The sequence below is a fragment of the Mustela putorius genome, unplaced genomic scaffold (assembly GCF_011764305.1).
Source record: "Mustela putorius furo isolate JIRA1106 unplaced genomic scaffold, ASM1176430v1.1 tig00001075_pilon_pilon_pilon, whole genome shotgun sequence".
NCBI lineage: Eukaryota > Metazoa > Chordata > Mammalia > Carnivora > Mustelidae > Mustela > Mustela putorius.
Window position 1 is genome coordinate 4,176,786 of NW_025421560.1, and position 14,353 is coordinate 4,191,138.

A 14,353-nucleotide genomic window follows, 5' to 3' on the forward strand; every position below is an offset into this window, starting at 1 on the left:
AAAAAAAAATTTTTTTAAAAAGGAAAAGAAAAACTAAACTTAAATTACTTCGTATAGCTGATATTTAAGTAGTCACAGCTTTTACTTTCTTTCATAAACAGAAGCATTACAAATTTTCATTTAGATGCAGTACTTTAAAAGCAAGTTCATTCTGAAAAGAGGAAAACTTGTTTTCAAATAATTCAAAGGAACTATCAAAAGTAGACAACATTTACATTTTCAGATACTATTCCATGCATCTATACTTGTGAACACACCCTACCGTTTCAAGCACTTCCGAATTTGTCATGGATGAAAAGTATCTCTAGTCTCTAAGTTCCACCAGTTGAATCTAAACAGGCCAGATATCTAAGGCTTTTTATTCCCCAGTGTATAAAAAATAACACCATTCTATTACATAGTCTCCAAAAAATAAAAACCTACACTTCCATTGCCATGATCTCTTTCACCAACTAAGTAAATTCTACTTTTTACACATTATCCTCCATTCGGTTAACGTGTTTACATTTAAAAGGAATCTGGCCATGGGCTTTCCACATCAATCCACATTGGTTTTATCACAACATCTGACAATTTAGACTAAACGGATCTACAAAGAAAAAAAAAAAAGTAGGGTCCTAAATCCCAGGAAAAACTAACATCTCTGAGTTGTGTAAAGATCCTCTTTAAAAATCTTTCAGTTTAGATTATTTTCCCAGCAAACAAACAGGTCTTCTGCTAGAAATTCTCAGCACTGCTCACGCAACAGACAGGATTTTCTTTCATCAGTGTAATCACTAGAACCACAACACAGTTCGGTTTCCAGAGTCGGATTACTTGACCTGCTTTTTCTGTTTTACCTTTTTAAATTAAAACAGTTTATTTCATGCAGTTACTCCTGCCTTAGCCTGCAGAAAGACGTTCGATATGATAGACCTCCTGTAAGTGGCCCCAACTCCACAGCAGAGCCACAGAGAGCCACGCCAGCGGACCCCACCGTCTCCCGGGGAAGGGGCTCGGGCACCAGGCCGCCCCGCACACCTTCCTCGGCGAAACTCGGAGGCCCCCCCACACAAGCCCGATCATCCGCCCTTCCCCAATTCTAGAACCCCAGAGGTCGTTTCCTCTACGCAATCTTACCTTCATGATGATTCTGGGACCGCGATCCCCTCGAAAACACCAGATTCACCTGCACCTGGAGGGAAAACAAAAGACACCCAGTCGGCACCACACGCACCCTCTGCACCCGCGGAGGCGGAGGGAACCGAGCGCAGCCCGAACCCCGAAGAAAGCGCCGTGGCGGACGTCAGCCCCCGAACCGAAGACGAGGGGCTCCCCGTGGCCTCGCCAGCCCCGCAAACCCAGCCACCTCCACAGTTCGGCCGCTTCCCGTCCCCATTGTCGGGACCCGACGGAGTTTCCCGTCTCCGACAATGACGCCATTTCTGTCAGAGAAGAAACTCACAACAAGCCCGGGGGCCGGCGCAGGGCCGGCTGTCCTCCCCGAGGGCCTCCGGGCCCGGCCGAGCGGGTCGGCGCCCCAGAGGGTCGCGCAGCCCCGCTTCCGAGCCGGAGCAGGCCCGGGCCCGAGGGGCCCCGGGTGGGGGCGGCGGAGAGGCCAGGCGGGCCGGAGGGCCGCGGGCAGGACCGACCCGCCGCTCAGCCGCTGCCCACGTCCCGCTCCGAGGCGGAGACCAGACAAGTGCGAGTGGGATCCCCGGCTCCCGGGCCGCGAGGGCCGCCAGAGGACCGGGGGGCCGGGAGCAGACACTGCCCCCCGCGCCGGCCCGGGCCCCCCACCGCGGCCCAGAGCCGCTAAACCGCTGAGTGTGCAGCCGCCAGGCTGGGGGGCGACTCGGACTCGGCAACTGCATGGGGGCGGGGGCTCCCGGAAGGCCGAGGCCCCGAATCCGGGCGCCCGGCGAGACCACCGAGCGATCGCCCCCTGCTCCTCGGCCGGGGCCGCGGACTCCCGAAAAGGACCCCTCACGGGACCGCGAAATCCTCAGAAAATGCCCCTACCTTCGGCGGAGGCGAGCTCTCACCCTGGCACGTCCAGAGTTCCCTCCCCGGCTCCCCCCCAAAACCAGCAGGCCCGGGGGAGAGATGGGGGAAGAAGGGCGGCGGGTCCAGCGGCTGCTGAGGCTGAAGCTCCGGCTCCTCCTCCTCCCGCGGCGGCGACTGGTACCTTTGTTTGGCGGCCGCTCGGGCTCCCTCGCTGGGGGGAGGGGGGGGGACGACGAAAAATCCCTCCCGGACTGGAGGTCCGGGCCCCGGATCGCACTGCCCTCCAGAGGACGGCGGCGCCAGACCCTCTGCGGCTCCCTCCGGGCAAAGGTCCAGGCGGTGGCCGTGGCGGCGGCAAGCTTCAGCTCTAGAGTCTCCCTCCGCTCCGGCGCCCAAGCTCCTCACTCCGGACTCGACTGACGGGCAAACATCGCTTCCCCCCCCCACCCCAAGATCCCCCCCTCCCTTCTTTCTCCCCTCCCCTAGATATTTTCCCCTCCCCTACCTCTTTCCCGGATGGCCCCTCAGACGACCTCGGATTGGTTAGCATTCTTTAGAACCCGCCCACCCCCTATTCTTATTGGTCCCCGGGATACAAACAACGACGCCATTTTCCCACCACTTCTATGGAAACAGAAAGTTACTCCTCAAAGCTTCCCGGGAAATGTAGTCCAACCTCTAGGGCCAATGCGAAAGCCTTTGCCCAGGAGAACTGCAAAACCCGCAATGCCCCGCGTCGGCGTGAGGCAAGTAGCGGGGGGAGGGGGAAGGGGCGGGGACACAAAGCAGTGGGGAGGCGGCAACGACGCCTGCGCAGTGTGACCGGGATGGCGCATTTTCTTGCACCGAGTGATGCGGGGTCGCTGGCGGCTGAGGAGGGCGGAGAGTTCTGTGGTGAAGTAGGGGGAGGGATCCATGTAGGCGTCAGGCGGAGCGTTGCTTTGAACTATAAAGTGGGAAGTTGATGCTGGGCACTACTACGCCCGGGCCGGCGGAGCGAAAGTTGTGATCTCACCGTTGAACCGTGAGCGGCTGTGGTGGCGGCCGGGGGGGACCCGGATGGGAGTGAGGGCGGGGGAGGCGGGAAGGCGGGGTCGAGGGGAAAGAAAGAAAGGAGGGTGAGGACCCGGATGCTGAACCGGATTGTGTATGAATTTTCCATCCTCGCTGGAGAAGGGGAGGAGCGGAGGGTGACCTCGTAGCGCGGAAGGGGGCATCCCGGCCGAGAGGAAGCGGGAACCTCACCGGCCCTGCGGGCTCTGACTAGCAGAGGAGCGCCGGGAAGCGCTTTGGCCAAGTCTCTGCGAAAAATCTGCCTCGAAGTTACTTAAATCCGCTGCCTGTAGCTCGGGCAGTTTTGTTCAGGTCTGTCACCTCCCGGGGTTTGAGTGAAAGGATCCGTTCTGCGTTTCCAGCTACGCTGATACTCGTCTGGCACCACTTAGCAATTTTGAAATCAGATCATTCCCTTTAAAAAAACAAAAAGCAACTTGCACGGTATTCTGACTTTTTATACTGCAAGTTTATGCCCTGATTTCATCCTCCAGCGCGTTAGAACCATGAGGTTCATTTAGTCCTTCCCGTGCTTATTGGGCGCCTGCCGTCTGGAAAACGGTACGGACGGGAGTAAAATGGACCCACAAGTGGGTGTGAAGTTGGTAAAAGTGGTGAGTGCTGCGAAGGAGAGTTACGTGATTATTTGAAATAGGGAATTCGACTTAAGGGAAGCAGAGTGAAGATCGAGCCCAGGGTGGGTTAGCAGGAGTTAATAGGGAAAGAACTTTCCAGGCGGAAAAAAATAACATCTTGGGAGCCTTGTATCTAGAGAGAGATTTTAAATTGTGAAGAACTAGCATAGTTAGTTATAATAACATAGTTAGTTATAATAACAAAAATGATGATAATAAAGTGTGAAGAACTGAAGCTGGGGGTGGGGGAGGCGGGAGTAGCCCAGTCTTCCAGACAGTTTGTTAGGGAGTGTGTTCTTACCTAAGAGCAAAGGGATGTCTCCGAAGGGTTCTCAGTTGGTTGGGAAATAGGGCCAGATCTGAATTTTGCTGGCCGAAGAGTAGAGATCTGCATTAGAGGGGCAAATGCAGGGAGCCCAACCAGATTATGTCAGTAGTAGTCCATACAGGGGGGACAGTTATTTTTATGTTAATATTCATCCATCAATTGTATGAACAAATTAAAGGCAGTTTTCCAGTTTTGAAAGTGAGTAGTTTCAGACTCTCTCACAGAGGCATCCTGTAGTTATTCAGTCTAAAAACAAGATAGTTGATTTTATGTAACACTAATGCCTCTTTATGTTGGAGTCTAGTACCTACCTGATGACTGAAATTTCCAGCCATAATAGGAAGCTTTGCATTAAAAGGGGGGAGGGTGAGGAAGCAGGTAGGGTATAGGCTGCTGTATGTAGAAACCCTGAGATTTAAGAAGACACAAAATAGATTACTTTTCAATATGTAGAAAAATTAAGGTTCCTGTGTTTCCCCACTACTGAGAATACTTGTGTATAAACATCCTGTAGGAAAGGAACATGAATTCACTTATTAAGAGTTTCTTACGGTAATTTTTAAAAATTAGGGGCACCTGGGTGGCTCAGTCATTAAGTGTCTGCCTTCAGCTCGGGTCACAGTCTCAGGGTCCTGGGATCGAGCCCTGCACCGGGCTCCCTGCTCAGTGGAAGCCTGCTTCTCCCTCTCCTACTCCCCCTGCTTGTGTTCCCTCTTCTGTCTCTCTCAAATGAATAAATAAAATCTTTGCTAAAAAGATAATTTTAAAAAATTTATAATGCATATTTTTTGTTTTTTAATGGCATCAACCAAAGCCTTAAGAATTGGAACAAAGGTGGTTAGCTCTGACTTCTGGGCAAGAGTATACTTGCCTCCATATGAAGACAAAAGAGTTCTTGAAAGGTAGACTCATTATTTCAAGTTAAGTGTGTTCTGGAGGTTGTGAAAAAAGATAAACATGATTATTGCTCTCAACCTGTTATGGAAGAGATGGCTACCAACTGTTTAAAATGCAGAAATATATAAATAAGATCCCTTTTTTTGTTTATCCTACCTTTAATTCTGTTTAATAATCTTATTTAAATGATTATTCTTCCTGCTTGTCATCTTTTCTTTTTCTGATCTCTTAAGAATGAAGTAATATGTCAGGATATCTGGTTAAGCATCTGCCTTCGGCTTTGGTCATGATCCTAGGGTCCTGGGATCGAGTCCCACATTGGGCTCCTTGCACAGCAGGGAGCCTGCTTCTCTCTCTGCCTGCTGTTCCCTCTGCTTGTGCGCTCTATCTCTCTCTCTATGACAAATAAATAGACAAAATCTAAGAAGAAGGAAAAAAAAATGAGGCAACATGTCAAGAGTTTAAACAGTAGAGATAAGAGGTTACTAGTTTTTAGATAATTTCAAAATATTTTCTGAACCTTTTTTTTCCCCTGTGACATACTGGGTATTAATTGTCAGTCAAGGCAGGTGTCAATCAGAGCAGTCAAGGCATTCCATTTCTACATGAAATGTTTCTCTTTGAGGTCATATTGCTAAGATGATTTCCTTTGCTGGAGTACTCAGTTCTGAGGATTGTTTCTCCTTGTTACTTAAGAGGAGATTACAGAAAACACACTTTTTGATCCTTTCAGTTCATGATCCTAAAGACCAAACCATTGTTATAGAAGCAAAAGAAAGAAGATAAAGGTAAGAAGCCACCTAAAATGTGCCAAGATGTCAGAGTAATTAGAAAAGTATATTCCTAAGATAAGGACAAATAAAAATAGCAAAAGATACAAAGAAGCCAAGTAGGGGTTGGATTCAACAGTAAAAAAGTTTGGTAGGAAGGCCACAAATGGTATTCTAGAAAACACTGAAGGTAAAACTCCCAATAATAAATCACTACAAGGGAAGTGTGTGTGTGTGTGTACACAAGGTAATATTTTTGATAATTGTATTCAAGTTAGTGTACGTCTTAAATGGATTGATTGTAAACAAAGTATAAGAAGTTTTCGCCTTATATTTTAAGATATTATTCATTCTAATGCTCATTGAAAATATGTTTACTAATTTATGTAATCAGTCAAATATAGAAGTATCTAATTCTGTGTATTTGTTTTGACATTGATTTGATGTCAACAATTTAAGCCCTTATGGTTGAGTAAAATAAGAATGGCTTAGTTTAGTATAAGTTTTGTATCTGAGGAAATCACTTACAGCCCAGGTGAATACTCTGACCAATGAAATCACTTGAAGATTTTCTTTTTTTTTTTTATGAGATAATTTACATGTGTGGTTCACCCATATAAAGTTAACATTTTAGTATATTCATAGGGTTGTGCAACCATCACCACAGTCTAATTGTAGAGTATTTTAATTCCTACAGAAAGAAACTTCATACTCCCTCTTCTTGCTACCACAGTGCTAGGCAGTTATCAGTCTATTTTCTGTGTTTGTGATTTGCCTTTTCTGAAGATGGGCTTCTTTTACTTACATGTTTCAATATTTCATATATGTAGCATTTTCTTATACAACATACTGAAAGTCTGCCTGTACAAAAACAACTTGATATACAAATCGCTTTGCATTTGGAACTCAAAATTAATTCAGTTATTATTTCTCCTTATTCACAGATCAGCTTTGAAGTTTAAAAACAATGGAGAAAACTCAAGAAACAGTCCAAAGAATTCTTCTAGAACCCTATAAGTATTTACTTCAGTTACCAGGTAACTGTTTAGTTATAGTCCATAGATCCATTATAGGGTCTTGTGATAGAGTTGTGGTCATTCAAATGCTAGCATACAGAAAAGATTTCCTATTTAATAAGGGATGCATACAAGGAAAATTACAAATAGAACATTTTTTTAAGTTTTTTTTTTTTTTTTTTTTAATTTATTTGACAGACGGATCACAAGTAGGCAGAGAGGCAGGCAGAGAGAGAGAGTGGAGGAGAGAGCCCAGTGTGAGGCTCGATCCCAGGACCCTGGGATCATGACCTGAGCCGAAAGCAGAGGCTTTAACCACTGAGCCACCCAGGCACCCACAAATAGAACATTTTAGTTTTATGTTCTTAAAGGGGTTATTTTGGGCATGCCTGGCTGGCTCAGTCGCTTAAGCATCTGCCTTTCACTTGGGGTCGTCCCGGATCGGGCAGTGAGGAGCCTGCTTCTCCTTCTGCCTGCCACTCCCCCTGCTCTCTCTCTGAGAAATAAATAAAATCTTAAAAAGGGGGGGGATAGGGGCGCCTGGGTGGCTCAGTGGGTTAAGCCGCTGCCTTCGGCTCAGGTCATGATCTCAGGGTCCTGGGATCGAGTCCCGCATCGGGCTCTCTGCTCGGCAGGGAGCCTGCTTCCTCCTCTCTCTGCCTGCCTCTCTGCCTACTTGTGATCTCTCTCTGTCAAATAAATAAATAAAATCTTAAAAAAAAAAAAAAAAAAAAACATTTAAAAAAAAAAGGGGGGGGGATATTTTTGAAGTACCCTTTTAAAAATGTCCGTTTATACAACGTAACTAAAAAAAAAAAATACTGAAAACATTTGAGTACACCATTGGAGGTTTTGGGATGCCACACGATCCTATTCCCTACTATTTAGGTGTCAGGGGCTTTTATGCCAATTTGTGTAACAACAAAAAGCTTTACTTTCTATGTTCACGTTTTCCACTGTCATCCACACACTGCATTTCTTATGCTACTAGTTGCTTTAAGAGCCAAATAGTACTGCATCTCTAAGTCACATTACTTGGAAACAAGGCCCACATTATTCTTATATAAAGATGGGTCACCTGAACTTGGCTTCTTACGGTAACACCTGCCTAATCGTGTATATGTTTGTTTTATTTTGCTATTTTTTTAACTTGGTCTGGAAAATGGTGATAGCAAGTTAAAACTCATATATATAATAGGGGTGGGTTCCTGTAACAAAAATTCATTCACAGACCTGTTATTTGAAACTTGGAATGTACTTTCTTGTAGAAATGATATAAAAGATGGTGAGTTAGTTGACAACCCTAAAACCCTATTTAGCCCATAAGATAGCTAACCTTAGACTAGTGATGTTCTCAAATCAGTCACAATAAACGCTTTTTCATTTCTGTTCTCACCTTTCTTTGTGGACACACCTCGGTGGTATTATGTGTGTTTCTATTCTTTATAGCCTGGAGAGGATAAATATGGTTATCAGAAGCTGAAGAGTGGTAGCTCCCCCGCTACATCTTGAAGGCCATCATGATTAGCATCATTTCTATGCTGGCAGACCTACATGGAGATGTACCTGCTAATGTCAGTGTTTCAGAAAAATGGAGGGAACCAGGGCGTCTTTGGATCGGGCCATGATCCTGGGGTCGTGGGATCAAGCCCTGCATGGAGCTCCCTGCTCAGCGAGAAGTGTGCTTCTCCCTCTCCCACTCCCCCTGCATGTGTCCCCCACCCAAATAAAATCTTTAAAAAAAAGTAATAACTCACCAAAGCTTATTAAATGAAATCTAATTAACAACATAAAGATATTCCATAGTACTATAGAAGCAATATAAAAGGATCCTAAATTTGTTAGATATAAATTACCTTCCACTATGATGAGTCCAGAGACAAATAAAATCCTGCTTCTTAAAAGTTAAAATCCTAACATATTAAAGATGAAATCCTCAAGATCCAAAGGACAAAGAAAATTTACACTTTTTAAAAAACTAGTCAGTCTGTTACTATTTTTTTAAGTTTTTATTTATTTGACAGACAGCATAAGCAGTAGCAGTCAGAGGGAGAGAAGCAGGCTCCCCACTGAGAAAGGAGCCCAATGCAGGGCTCAATCCCAGGACCCCCAGACCATGACCTGCACTGAGGGCAGATGCCCAACTGACTGAGCCACTCAAGACATCCAGGGTCTGTTACTATTTTTTAATTCATTAAAGGTAGTACACCTCTTTATTGCCTGTACCCAGGGCAGACAACGTTTATTGCCTTGCCCTTGTCATGTGCTGCTTTTTATTGATATATAACTACATAAACAATTATTGTAAGTACAGCTCAAAAAGTTGGCTAGGGGGGCACCTGGGTGGCTCAATTGGTTGAGCATCTAACTTCAGTTCAGGTCATGGTACCGGGTCCTGGGATCAAGCCCCATGTTGGGGCTCTGCACTCAGCAGAGAGTGTGCTTCTCTCTCTCCTCCTGCCCCTCACCCCCATTGCACATGTGCATATGCTGTCTCTCAAATAAATCTTTTTTTTTTTTTAAGAGAAAAGAATAATGAAAAGTTGCCTGCTTTTTAAGAAAAAGCCAAGAGGCATCTGGTTAGCTTAGTCAATTAAGCATCTTGACTCTTGATTTCAGCTCAGATTTCAGAATCTGATTTTGAGATCAGGTTCTCTCTCTCCCTCTGCCCCACCTACTTCCCCCCAAAAAAGAAAAAGCCAAGAGACCCCTTTTGAGTGATTTATTCAGCAGCTAGTAACTACACTTATCTCAGGGTGTCCTGCTGAGAAACAGGATGATGTTTCTCCTGCACTCTAACCATTGTTGGACTTACTTTGTAACAAGGTTGCAGACACTGGCTAGAACTGGGCTATGGTAAAACATGCCAGTTATCAGTGCTGTGAAGTATCTAAGGAGTGTCTCCTGTTCTGCTAAGCAAAGCAGGGACCATCTGTAGCTAATTTTAGCAATAATGTTTACCTGTATAATGAACTTCTGTAACATTTTTATTTAATCCTCATTATCCTATAGTATTTTAACATTTAAAACTCTCATTAGGTATGTCACTTTTTTACTATCTAATACAATCTTGTTCCATTATAGAATATAACCTCAAAAGATTTTCCTAAAGAAACAGAAAATTATGAAGCACCTAGCTGAATCATTCAGTGGAGCATGTGACTCTTGGGGTTGTAAATTCAAGCCCCCTGCTGGGTGTAGAGATTACTTAAAAAATAAAAATCTTTGTGGTGCTTGGGTGGCTCAGTCATTTAAGCATCTGCCTTTGGCTCAGCTCATGATCCTGGGGTCCTGGGATCAAGACCCATGTCAGGCACCCTGCTCATCAAGCAGGGAGTTTGCTTCTCCTTCTCCCTTAACTCCTCCCCCCAACTCGTGCTGTCTCCCTCTGTATCTCAAATGAATAAATAGAATCTAAAAAATAAATTACAAAACAAAAATAAATAAAAATCTTTAAAAAGAAATAGGAAGTAGGGGAATTAGGTATGGAGGGCACATGATATAATGAGCATTGGGTGTTATATGCAACTGATGAATCACTAAATTTTACCCCAGAAACTAATAATACAGTGTGTGTTAACTAAATTGAATTTAAGTTAAAAAATTTTTTTAAATGGGGGGGTGTCTGGGCCGCTTAGTTTGTTAAGCGTCCATCTTGTGATTTCAGCTCAGGTCATGATCTTAGTTAGGGTCACGAGATTGATCCCTCATCAGGCTCCACAAGGAGTCTGCTTAAGATTCTCTCCTCTTCCTGCCCCTCTGCTTGTAACATGCAGTTCCCCCCCATAAATAAATAAATAAAGTCTTTTAAAAAGAGATAGGAAATTGCATTATGCATAATAAACCGATTTTTAAGAGAACTCAGAGTTCCTAATGAAATTAGGATGTTACTGTGCATTCATTCTATCAGGAATAATATCAGGACTTTAAGTCTTAAAGTGACTTAAAGGTAAGCCAGGCCATTTATTCTGTCGAAAAGTTACTCTTGCTATTAAAAGATTATAATAATTAGCAATTATTAGTATTAGGATTTTCTGGAATTTGTGAAGTCAAATGACTTTTTTACTTATTTGCGCTAGGGTAGGTCCCCAAGCTGGGAATTAGTAATGTTAAAGTCTTTAAAAGAGGAGAGGTAACTGGGGGGTTCTTGGGTGGCTCAGTTGAGCATCAGACTCTTGACTTGGGCTCAGGTCATGATCTTGGGGTCATGGCCATCAGGCTCCACATTCAGCACAGAGTTTGCTTGTCCTTTCCCTCCCTCTCTGCCCCTACCCCCACTCACACACTCTTCTTCTAAAATAAATATTTTTAAGAAATAAATAAAGAAGAAAGGTAATTATCATGTGTTTCTTTTAATTTTGAGGGATCTCTTTGACTAGCACCTGTTAGAAATTATTTGGGGCCTTAAAACTATCAACCCAGACCCCAGACTATGGTTAAAGGAAAAAAAATACTGAAACACAACTACATTACTTTTAAGTTAAGCCATTTATGTGCTCTTTTCTATGTACATTCAAAAGCAAAAAGGAAAAATGTGGCTCCACATTGATTCTTTGTGTTCTTCATCTTCTAAACTTGTTTTTTAAAGCGATACAGTTACTTTGCACAGATGTGCTTTGTCAGTATAGCTCAGATTGGCCTTTGTTAAACTGGAAAGTAGATCAAAGTACAAACTATATATCTGCTACCCGGACCATGCTCACCTTAAAGGTTAGTAGACAGAAAATACTGCTTCTCGAACCCTAAAAGATCCTTCTTTCTTAGACTTCTCACAAAAAGTGCAACTTTTTTTCATTTGGATATGGGATGAGAGTTTATTCATTTGCTTGGGTGACTGGTGCAGAGAAAACATAGATAGGTCTTAGAAAATACTGTTTTTGTTCACTGAAACTTTTTATGTAACTTTTTCTAAAACCATCTGAAATTAGGATGTTACTGTGCATTCATTCTATCAGGAAGCTTGTAGAACGCTATTAAAAGAACTGGTTGGAGTTTTTCTCTACCATTCCTTTATATTTGGGCAAAAATGACTTCTATTGATAACTACTACCCAAAAACCTCTTGAGCTTTCCATGTAAGAAAATGATAATATTGAAAAACTAATGGCCCTAGTCAAAATAAAAAGATTAACTTTTGACTAAACTGGAATGCTGAAAGGGAATACTTCAGGGAATGGTCATCTCATTTTTTGATAGGAAAGAAGCAGAGTTATACAGTCTCTAAAACCTTAATTTAAAGAAATGGTAGATAATTTTAAGAGGTAATTTTGTGATATTTTATTGAATTCAATAGCAAAGTACATTTTATTAGAAATACCTACAGTTCTCTGAAAACAGACATTGCTGACTAACTGCCACTGACTAGGCTGACTTATTTTTCAGAAAAGGAATGAATTAGATCATAGTTCCTAAAATGCCCACATTTCATTCCAAAATTGTTGATACAAGTTAAGATGAAAGGAGTGGGCTTACTAATGGGCCATTTGCATACTTTAGGATCTCCTTGAATGCCCTGATTTCAAAAGACCATGAGCTTTCAGAATGCGAATTTTGGTAGAGGGGGCGTTAGGGAGGGCCCAGCAGTGATGGGGCTGGATTCAAGTCTGAACAGTTTCCAAGGAAGTTTCTGAATGTTTTTTTTTAATAACTGAAATATTAATTTTATTGCCAAATTTTATTCTTTAATTTCAGGTAAACAAGTGAGAACCAAACTTTCACAGGCATTTAATCATTGGCTAAAAGTTCCAGAAGACAAACTACAGGTATTTAGGCAATTCTAACGTCATTCTTAATCCCTAACAAATTAATAGATGTGACGTAAAATACTGTTGCTCTTAATGAGTTTAATGTGGATACATGTATTGTTTTATATTGAGGTTGCTAAATAATTATTCATTACAAAAAACTAAGAAATCTGAGACTCTTGTAATCTGTTAAGTATTTATAAGCTGTTTTGAATAGGTCAAATAAAATGAAATTGTCACTTGTCTTTTTTGTAGATTATCATTGAAGTGACAGAAATGTTGCATAATGCCAGTTTGCTCATCGATGATATCGAAGACAACTCAAAACTCCGACGTGGCTTTCCAGTGGCACACAGCATCTATGGAATTCCATCTGTCATCAATTCTGCCAATTATGTATATTTCCTTGGCCTTGAGAAAGTCTTAACCCTTAATCACCCAGATGCAGTGAAGCTTTTCACCCACCAGCTTTTGGAACTCCATCAGGGACAAGGTCTAGATATTTATTGGAGGGATAATTACACTTGTCCCACTGAAGAAGAATATAAAGCAATGGTGCTGCAGAAGACAGGTGGACTCTTCGGATTAGCAGTAGGTCTCATGCAGTTGTTCTCTGACTACAAAGAAGATCTAAAGCCACTGCTTAATACACTGGGGCTCTTTTTCCAAATTAGGGATGATTATGCTAATCTACACTCCAAAGAATATAGTGAAAACAAAAGCTTTTGTGAAGATCTAACAGAGGGAAAGTTCTCCTTCCCTACTATTCATGCTATTTGGTCGAGGCCTGAAAGCACGCAAGTGCAGAATATCTTGCGTCAGAGAACCGAGAATGTAGATATTAAAAAATACTGTGTACATTATCTTGAGGATGTAGGTTCTTTTGAATACACTCGGAGTACTCTTAAAGAGCTTGAATCTAAAGCCTATAAACAAATCGATGCACGTGGTGGGAACCCTGAGCTTGTAGCCCTAATTAAGCACTTAAGCAAAATGTTCAAAGAAGAGAATGAATAATATTAAGCCATTTCCATTTAGACCTGGTAGCTTATTGCAGTTGACTATTTTTTTGTCTTTTAGCCTATCACTTTTTAAAAAATTTGGACCAAGCTGTCACTCTCCACAAACCGAATAAATGAGGGTGATGTAAATGAGGTGGTTTTGATTTAGAACCCCTTTGTATAGATAATCATCATAGTACAAAGTTGAAAGAATCAAAACGGGCCACATTTAAGTAGGTCTGATTTGAATGTCAGAATGTGCTATGTCTGGACCTTATGGACAACTGCCACAAATGTTCTGTTGATTCTGTCAATAAAGAAGACTTCAGCTTCCAGGAATTTTTATCCAGATACTTCCTAACTGTGCTATATGGACAATTTCCCATTCGTTTACTCCAGTTTCAAGTCAGTGACTCCTTGGGACCAGTTTCTGTAGCGAGCTGGCCCAAAGACCACTGGACCTCCTCTTCCTAAATGTTGTTACTTATAATATCTCGGTCTCTTCTTGGAAACTCCCTCACTAAAGTCTTCCATGAAAAAGCTGACCTTGATAAGCATTAAGTGCATTAGTCTTTTTTTCTTACCCCCTTCCTTTTTTTTCTTCCTCCCTGCCCAGCAAATTCTGCTTTTTAACCAGGGAGACTCCACTTAATGAAATTTATACACTAGTCCAAATTCATTCATTTTTTTCCTTATAATTTGTATCCCCAAAACAGATTGATACCTGGATACAGCAATGTCTTTCCATTTGAGAAGAAACAAAAGGTGAAAAACCCTGATTCCTTAGTTTACAAGTGTTGCTGACCTCCCCAAATGAAACTTTTCCAGAAACGTTGCATATTGCTTGTTTGGTTCCATTATATGTTTTGGCAGATTTAATCACTAAGAACTTGCATGAAAAAAATCTCACTGAAGCCCTCAACC

At 42.7% G+C, this 14,353-nt stretch overlaps 3 protein-coding genes across 16 annotated transcripts in view; 2 read left to right on the top strand and 1 right to left on the bottom strand.

Moving 5' to 3' along the window:
* The window catches only part of ARID4B (AT-rich interaction domain 4B), a 147,034-nt gene extending 144,589 nt beyond the window's left edge, over positions 1–2,445 (bottom strand). For 4 of the 8 annotated variants that reach the window (XM_045087271.1, XM_045087270.1, XM_013048563.2 and 1 more), the window contains exons 1-2: positions 2,002–2,445; positions 1,120–1,174 (exon numbers count right to left, since the gene is read on the bottom strand). In XM_045087271.1, the coding sequence (XP_044943206.1) occupies positions 1,120–1,125 (6 nt within the window). In that variant the 5' untranslated portion in view covers positions 1,126–1,174; positions 2,002–2,445. The remainder of the gene's footprint in view (positions 1–1,119; positions 1,175–2,001) is intronic. The other 4 variants (XM_004777744.3, XM_045087269.1, XM_004777742.3 and 1 more) reach the window with 2 other exon arrangements.
* On the top strand, positions 1,127–1,798 carry LOC123393913 (basic salivary proline-rich protein 2-like). The gene has a single exon (XM_045087206.1). It carries the CDS (start codon positions 1,127–1,129, stop codon positions 1,796–1,798), a length of 672 nt encoding a protein of 223 aa, XP_044943141.1.
* Positions 2,446–2,608: 163 nt separating the features above from the next.
* Positions 2,609–13,768, top strand: GGPS1 (geranylgeranyl diphosphate synthase 1). 7 transcript variants are annotated; one of them, XM_045087274.1, is made up of 6 exons: positions 2,789–3,010; positions 4,817–4,904; positions 5,633–5,687; positions 6,614–6,706; positions 12,376–12,446; positions 12,684–13,768. In XM_045087274.1, exons 4-6 carry the CDS (start codon positions 6,637–6,639, stop codon positions 13,443–13,445), a joined length of 903 nt encoding a protein of 300 aa, XP_044943209.1. In that variant the 5' UTR covers positions 2,789–3,010; positions 4,817–4,904; positions 5,633–5,687; positions 6,614–6,636; the 3' UTR covers positions 13,446–13,768. The 7 variants fall into 7 exon arrangements, with proteins under 7 accessions (XP_004777807.1, XP_044943209.1, XP_004777805.1 ...); XM_004777748.3 differs by lacking the exon at positions 5,633–5,687; XM_013048565.2 differs by lacking the exon at positions 4,817–4,904.
* Positions 13,769–14,353: the final 585 nt, after the last annotated feature.

What these genes read in the sequence shown, in the direction of transcription:
- LOC123393913 (XM_045087206.1), top strand. Translation starts at nt 1,127, where the DNA reads ATGATTCTGGGACCGCGATCCCCTCGAAAACACCAGATTCACCTGCAC.
- GGPS1 (XM_004777750.3), top strand. Translation starts at nt 6,637, where the DNA reads ATGGAGAAAACTCAAGAAACAGTCCAAAGAATTCTTCTAGAACCCTAT. An exon ending in GTATTTACTTCAGTTACCAG is followed by an intron (nt 6,707 to 12,375) that starts GTAACTGTTTAG and finishes CTTTAATTTCAG; the next exon opens with GTAAACAAGTGAGAACCAAA. An exon ending in TTCCAGAAGACAAACTACAG is followed by an intron (nt 12,447 to 12,683) that starts GTATTTAGGCAA and finishes TCTTTTTTGTAG; the next exon opens with ATTATCATTGAAGTGACAGA.